This window comes from Dreissena polymorpha, chromosome 4, assembly GCF_020536995.1.
Source record: "Dreissena polymorpha isolate Duluth1 chromosome 4, UMN_Dpol_1.0, whole genome shotgun sequence".
Taxonomy (NCBI): Eukaryota; Metazoa; Mollusca; class Bivalvia; order Myida; family Dreissenidae; genus Dreissena; species Dreissena polymorpha.
The window spans coordinates 33,297,510-33,305,651 of record NC_068358.1 but is presented as its reverse complement, the minus strand read 5'-3'; the positions used below and the strand labels follow the sequence as shown (position 1 = coordinate 33,305,651).

The following is an 8,142-nucleotide window of genomic DNA, read 5'->3' as shown; positions in this document are numbered from 1 at the left end:
GCATGTTATAAGCCGCTCATCACAGGCTAGATTGTTCATACTGAGACTATTAAGAAATCAAGGACCTCTTCTAAGATGCGGAGTTATTTTGATTTGCATCTGTCCTTTAGTCTGTTTGTCGGTTGGTCAGTAGACCAATCGTTTCCACAGGATATCTAGAGAATGCTTTGACCTCCAGGCATGCAAAATGCTTTATGTTTACATCTAGGAAGATTAACCCTCAATCCGCGGGAACCGAGTTAACTCGGTTCCGTAGTAAGCGTCGTATTTGACGGGAACCGAGTTAACTCGTTTTCGATAGTGATGTATTGTTTCGTCAAAGTTTTCGGGGTTTCCGTCAACGTCATCAAGTATTTAACAGTTAACCAATGAAAATATGAATAAATGATGCAATGACCTAAAAATAGTAACGAAACTCCGGATATTGCGCAAGAAATTTGAAAACGAGATTGAACAAAGAAATTTGCAAACAAAGTTGTGAAAGATGGCGGATCTTGAAAATTTAGCTGATACGTACTTCGGGAATTCGGATTCCGAGGGCGAATTTGAAGGCTTTGAGGAAGCAGACTTGGTTGCTAATAATGAACGAAGGTGTCCTGAGTTCGAAGCTGACAATTTTGAGAACGATAGGGACTATCCGAGCGACCTACAAATGAATTGGTCTCGCGAAGTTAGGGAGCCACTCGTTCCGCCATTCACTGGTGACAGTGGTTTCAAAGTTGAAGTAGAGCAGGATGCGACTCCATTAGACTATTTCAATCTGTTTCTGAACAACACGGACATGAACAATATAGCATTTGAAACAAATCGCTATTATTCACAAGTACGAGCTCAGAAGGTCCCGTCCCGTTTTTCACGGATGAACTCTTGGGTAGACGCCACTGGCAATGAAATGGCAAAATTCTTGGGCATGACTATCTTAATGGGGCTTGTGGACAAACACTCAATAAGTTCATATTGGTCAACAGACAAGTATGAGAGCACTCCAATCTATGGGACTGAAATGACCAGGGATCGTTTTATGTCCCTCCTTTCGTTCCTTCACCTGGCTGACAATTCCACTGCCCCCACTAGACATGACGATGGGTTCGATCCTCTGTACAAGGTATGAAGTGAATAAAAACACTTGAAAATAACAAATGACACAAGCCTTTATAGCTAAACAAACAATATATATATTTTGAAATAAATAAATATGCATTACAACTTACAAGGAGACATTTTATTGGAACACATACAATCATTGAAAAGAACAAACATTGTCAACAAAAATTACCTGTGTCCGCTCGAGTCGTTATTGTTTTCAGACACAACATATCAATACAAAAATATGTTAACAACACAATTTATTCTACTTGAAGATAACCAATTATATGTTTGATAATTTTCTTGTGTTTTTCAGGTGAAACCCATATATGACGTGGTTTCGGCTCGGTTTCGCAACACCTACACTCCAGACGAGAACATCGCCATTGATGAGGGGATGGTCCCGTGGAGAGGACGTTTGAAGTTCAAACAGTACATACCCAACAAGCCAGACAAGTTTGGTATGAAAGTCTACATTGCTAGTGAAAGCAAGTCTGGCTATGTGTGTGACTTCAACGTCTACACTGGTGCAGACTTCGATCCTGACCCTAACGCAGAAGTAGGCGAAGTTCAGTTGGGCCATTCCTATGGCGTGGTGATGGGACTGCTACGAAGATCAAATCTTCTGAACAAAGGCTATTGCCTGTATGTTGACAACTATTACTCATCTCCAACCCTGTTCGACAGATTGTCTGCTGAGAACACGATAGCTGTTGGAACTGTACGACTAAATCGCCGTGAAGTGCCGGTTGCCCTGAAACATAAAACAAAACGAGGCGATGTTATATATAGGCAACGTGACAATCTCCTGGCTTTGAAATGGACTGATAAAAGGGAAGTTAGTATGCTGTCTACAAAGCATAAACACACAATGGTGGTAACTACAAAGACTGACCATTACAGTGGGGATCCAGTTGTAAAACCACTGTGTATTCTGGATTACAACAGACACATGGGTGGCGTGGATCGCTCCGATCAGCTCGGGAAGTATTACAGTTTTTCAAGGAAAACCAACAAATGGTGGCTGAAACTGTTCTTCCACATCATCAATCTAGTGGTTACAAACGCGTACATTTTGTATCTGAAAAATCGTGGCGATGGAAGACCACTGACGCACTACAAGTTTCGGCTTGAGCTTGCGAAGCAGTTGATGGCCAGCCATGAGATGGTGAAGGTTCCTCGTGGGCGTCCATCAATCCATCGGGATCAGGAGAAGCGCCTGACAGAACGTCATTTCCCTTGCCTCATTCCAGCCAAAGAAGGAGCAAAGGTGAAAAATCCCACCAGGAAGTGTGTGGTATGCAACGAAAGCAGTGGGAAGCGTCATACTCCAGGAGAGACCAGAAAACGTCGTGAAACCAGATACTGGTGCAAGGACTGCGAAAAACCTCTGTGTGTGGTACCTTGTTTTGAAAGGTATCATACTCTGGTCAACTACCAGTTGAATGAAATTGACATTGAAGATTGAAACAATATGTAATCATTCACACTGTTCTGAAAGACAAAGCAGAATTGAAATGGTGTTCTGCATATTTTATTTTATTCTATACACCTGTAATCAGCTTACCTGTAGATTACACCTGAGTTTTTCTTGAATCAAAACTTGTTTTTTCATTGTACTGTAATCAATAAATAGTTTTCAATATCTATATCATTTTTATTACATTTAAGTCAGCTTAAATTTATCTGTTTACTAAAGTTATAGGGTAAAAAAACTGTGTTACAATAGGAAAATTGGTGTCAACATACCTTGTTATTATTTGTTTTATTTTAGTTATCAAATGCACATTTTCATGAAAAATAATTGTAATAATCATTATATAATGTTTTTGCTTTCTGAAAAGATTTGTAAAATGTTAAAATTATTAGCAAAGAATAAAATTATTAAAAATATCCTTTTTTTTCTCAATTGTCACACCTTCAGCACACCTGCACAGGTGAGACAGGTAAAATTTCACAATGTCATTATCATCAAAGTGTTGGCCATTCATTGCTGATTAAAGATCATATAGGTTTTATGGACTTATTTCTTCAAAATATGTTAGAAATTGGTGGCCAAGTAACATACCTATCAATATTGGAATCAGTCTAAATTTATTCAGTACCAGCAGAGATTCTTATCAGTTGTATATATAGCGCAGTGAGGGTTAAGAGGTCAATCTGTTTTGAGGTCAATAGGTAAAAGGTCACAGAAGCTTATAACATGAAATTATAAATGTTTAGAAGTCAGTTTTAGAACCTGTAATACCCATTATAACAATCTTTGAAGTAGATTATTAATTATAATATAACACTGTAAGACATTGGACATTGTACAGATATATTACAGTAATGCCATCAGTAAATGCATTTAATAATTAAATTTCAATACACTTAAAGCATGTGTTTGCAAAAATCAGTTCAAGTCAGTTTATTGAACAATATATTGATTTTCATCGCTGGCTTATTTAAGAATTGAATAGCATTTTTCTGCATTTCATCTGTGTATGAACTGTCGGGAAAATTACGCCTAATTTGCATAAACTTTGATGGCGTTTATTATTAATAAGGCGTATTTTCCTGACAGTTCATACCCCGATAAAATGCAGAAAAATGCTATTCAATTCTTATAATTACAACAATTCTATCGTGGCAAGGGCCATACAAGTCCTTTTTAACCTAGCGTATGAATCTATTTTCAGTTTCGGTTTCATCTCCATCAACCGTGAATATCGTTGAAGTTCGTGCAAAAAATATAACGTCATTCGTTATTGACCAATAAAAAGCAACATCATTAAGGCCAGAGTTTTTTTTATAAAATGATTTTCAGATTTTTTTCCAAAAAGTGTCCAGTAGGAGGACGGGGAAAAAAAAAAGAAAAAAAAAGATGGTGACCAAAAATGCACTATGCTAAAAATGTTATGGTATGAAGTTCTTTTAGATTTCATGACCAAAATAATAAATGTCAATGAAATTTATTATGTTCTAAACATTCTCATACAAATATTTAGCAATAAACACATTTATTAACAGACCTGCATTTCATACGAATATAATTATAGTTGCATAATTTTCTTTAAATCGAAACAGTTTCTGTTACAAATGAAAATGCACAAACACGCAAATATGTCTTTTGCAAGCAATTCCTTTTAAGACAAAATGAACATCTGTATTAAAAAAAACTCTGGCAAAGTCAATCTTCAAATTAAAAAATCTTAATCTGTTTTCCAATCCCCTATGTCACTGCCTAGGCACTTTAATATTCCTCTATTAAAACAACATCTTTTATATGTAATTCAAAAATGAAACACGCCAAGTGTTGCTTGAGTATTAAAAGAAAATACAAACCAAAATCTATTAGTTACAAAATTAACAAGATTAAGCTTGTAATGGTTATTTAAAATTGTAAAACACAAAGCTGTACAAGTTTCCCACTACAATCTTATAGCAAAGAGGAATTATGTAGAGATAGAATAACACATTTTTTTTACAATATATGCAGTATGAAACTAAATTAAAATGAATACACACAGCATAGCATGGAATTATTATTATCATCATCTTACAATGTTATTACCAAACAATGGTTAACATAGTCATGATCATTACACAAGTACAAATCAATTTTAATAGGCCAATGGGGGAAATTTTGCACACATATGCAAAGAAACAATATATTGAAAACGCATTATAGAGTACACAGTATATGTCTCTGTAACGAGCTCTTAATCTGCAGTAAATATCAGGGGTGTGATTTTTCCGCGGATCCGCGGATTTCCGCGGATCGGTTTGTCCTGTATGTCACTTCTAAGATTTGCGTAAATTCGTTTTAAAAAATGTGGGGGAGAGGGGCTACCACCGATTCCGCGAACGTATTTCATAAGCGACCCGAAATATCCGCGGCCCGCGAAATCTCTCCGCATTTTACACTGGTAGATTCTACCTAAGCATTTTTAAAACGAGCCATATAATTGGCTGTCGTTTCCCAATCTTCCAATTAAAATCGTGTTCTTAAAATGCGCTCTGTGGTTTGTTTGCAAATGGCGCCATTGTGAAGAGAAAATTAAGATTATTGAAATAACAAATAGCAATCGAATAAACGACTGACATCACCTAGTCTGATAGGAATAATGAAATGTGTTTGTCAAAAAAAAAGACTACGTTTTAGATACAAGCAACACATATTTTGTTAAGAAATGTGCCCACTGAATTTGTGTCACGGAAACCAGTGTTTGCAAATTGGAGTGTAGTCTACTCGCGAAGTAAAACAATTTAGAGAGTATTGTTCTAACATGGAAATAGACAAACATGATTTGATTTTTATATGTCTGTGGGTCTGTGTATAGTCAGATTCATATGCATATTCTGCTTTATTATGTTTGTCACGCTGTTCAGTTAACTGAAATAGCTTTGAACTGAGTGAAGATGTGAAATGCAAGATATTGAAAGGTAAACAAATTAAATATATTAATTTAACTCAGTTAATTCATCATTAACACCAGAAGAACACTCAAATGTCAGTGATTTTTTTTTATTTTTTTTCTTACAGCCTGTGCCTTTTGGATTGGGAAAATTAGCGCGATAAACCATGAAATTGGGAAAAATAGCGCAATAAACCATGAAATTGGGAAACATTTTAAATATGATTAGAAGAACAGAATTAAAATTATTAAAGTATGTTTGACAGCATTTTTACACTACGCGTCCCGCGATTTTTGCCTAAATCACCGACACGCAGTGGTCATTATTTATTTTGGGTGAAAAATCAACGCGATCTTGCGCGTTTCATCACGCTAGGTCGAGCATGATCACCGTGTATGCTATAAATATCATCTCCGCGGTGATTCACCGCGATTCACAGCGCTCATGCAGGGCTAGCGCTGGCCCAAAAAATGTTTGAGCCACCCAGATCTAGGGCATGCCCCCCCCCCTGGAAATTTTTTGGATCCTAGATTGTCTGTGGTGCGTTTTGTATATTATAGATTTTTCATATTTCTTTTCACGACAACAAGCACATGTCACATATCATAATATACATCACATCACAATTTTCATAGTAATAGAGATATTTTCATACAGCACATTTTTAACAACATGATGAATGGCATGTAAAATAAAAGCATATATTTCATTCACAAAATACATTTCAAACAAATCCTGCTATATAAAGAGAACAAAGTCATGAAGTGTATCATTATTATTTCATTATTATTCTGCAATGTTTTTTACCAGCCCACAGTTTGTAGATCACTTTCAAGTCAACATCTTTGCAGTCTTTTCCTTCAATTGAGATTTTCATGAGATGTTCCAAATTTTTTACAGTCAAACAATTTCTTAGATCAGTTTTGATTACATTCTGCCTACTGAACCCTCGTTCACAATCAACTGTAGACACTGGGGATACTAACAACCTTGTGGCAGCTTCTGCTGATGCTGGATAGGAATGGACATTTTTAATTGCCAAATTTGCAGCAGAGTGAATGTCAGTCACTGACTTGTTTCCAGAATTATGGCTGGCTCTTGTAAAATTGGCAAAGCAAAGCAGTTCGGACTGTGAGCCTTCAATTCCTACAGTACCTAAGTAGTCAGAGACAGGGTCAATGTCTGAGTGTATTTGTGGGACTGGGACCACCGAGTCTTTTTTCAGGATATTGCAACCTACAGTGAACGTGTTGGAATTCTGCACCTTAATGCATAGGTCACAGTACATTGATTTTGATTCATTCTCAAAGCGAAGCCAATTATAATCAACTTTCCATGACTCTTTGAATGCTCTAGTTTTTTGTGTTTTAATTTTTTTGTTTGTTTGTTCAGACTCATTTTCGGTCAAAGGACGCTTTAAGGTTAAAGAAGTTATGTTAGCGACTGTACGGACAAAGTGGTTACTTCCATTTATATAGTAGACGACATGAATTAGTCTTCCTATGCGTTACAAATTCGTAACTTTAATAAAACTTTAATTGCAATTAAACCGCGCGTGTTTTTCACGTTTTCCTTTGATTAAAATACACCACTGTTAGTTAGCATAGTGTGTGAGTAAAACGATCAAATTAATTAATTATCACCTTTTCATTTCAATCGAAAATCGGCAGAAAGTTGTAACATCAACAACATAGAACTAATTATTTAATTATCACGCTTTAATTTAGATCGATAGTCAGCTTGGAAATAGTTAATTTATTGTCACGCTTATTTTCATTTTTAGCTCATCTATTTTTTGAAAAAAAATTATGAGCTATTGTCATCACCTTGGCGTCGGCGTTGGCGTTGGCGTTGGCGTTGGCGTCGGCGTCGGCGTCCGGTTAAGTTTTGCGTTTAGGTCCACTTTTCTCAGAAAGTATCAATGGTATTGCATTCAAACTTGGTACACTTACTTACTATCATGAGGGGACTGGGCAGGCAAAGTTAGATAACTCTGGCGTGCATTTTGACAGAATTATGTGCCCTTTTTATACTTAAAAAATTGAAAATTTTGGTTAAGTTTTGCGTTTAGTTCCACTTTTCTCAGTAAGTATCAATGCTATTGCATTCAAACTTGGTACACTTACTTACTATCATGAGGGGACTGGGCAGGCAAAGTTAGATAACTCTGGCATGCATTTTGACAGAATTATGTGCCCTTTTTATACTTAGAAAATTGACAATTTTGGTTAAGTTTTGTGTTTAGGTCCATTTTATTCCTTAAGCATCAAAGCTATTGCTTTCATACTTGCAACACTTACTAACTATCATAAGGGGACTGTGCAGGCAAAGTAATGTAACTCTGACTGGCATTTTGACAGAATTATGTGCCCTTTTTATACTTAGAAAATTGAAAATTTGATTAAGTTTTGTGTTTAGGTCCACTTTATTCCTACAGTATTAAAGCTATTGCTTTCATACTTGCAAGATTTATGAACTATCATAAGGGGACCGTGCAGGCAAAGTTATGTAACTCTGACTGGCATTTGGAAGGAATTATGGGCCCTTTATACTTAGAAAATTGAAAATTTGGTTAAGATTTATGTTTTGGTCCACTTTACCCCTAAAGTATCATAGATATTGCTTTCATACTTGGAACACTCACAAACTATCATA

At 36.0% G+C, this 8,142-nt stretch overlaps 1 protein-coding gene across 1 annotated transcript; it reads left to right on the top strand.

Annotated features, from left to right (window-relative positions):
* The first annotated feature begins 218 nt into the window (after nucleotides 1-218).
* On the top strand, nucleotides 219-2,581 carry LOC127876726 (piggyBac transposable element-derived protein 4-like). Its single transcript, XM_052422154.1, has 2 exons — nucleotides 219-1,105; nucleotides 1,403-2,581. Exons 1-2 carry the CDS (start codon nucleotides 485-487, stop codon nucleotides 2,552-2,554), a joined length of 1,773 nt encoding a protein of 590 aa, XP_052278114.1. The 5' UTR covers nucleotides 219-484; the 3' UTR covers nucleotides 2,555-2,581.
* Nucleotides 2,582-8,142: the final 5,561 nt, after the last annotated feature.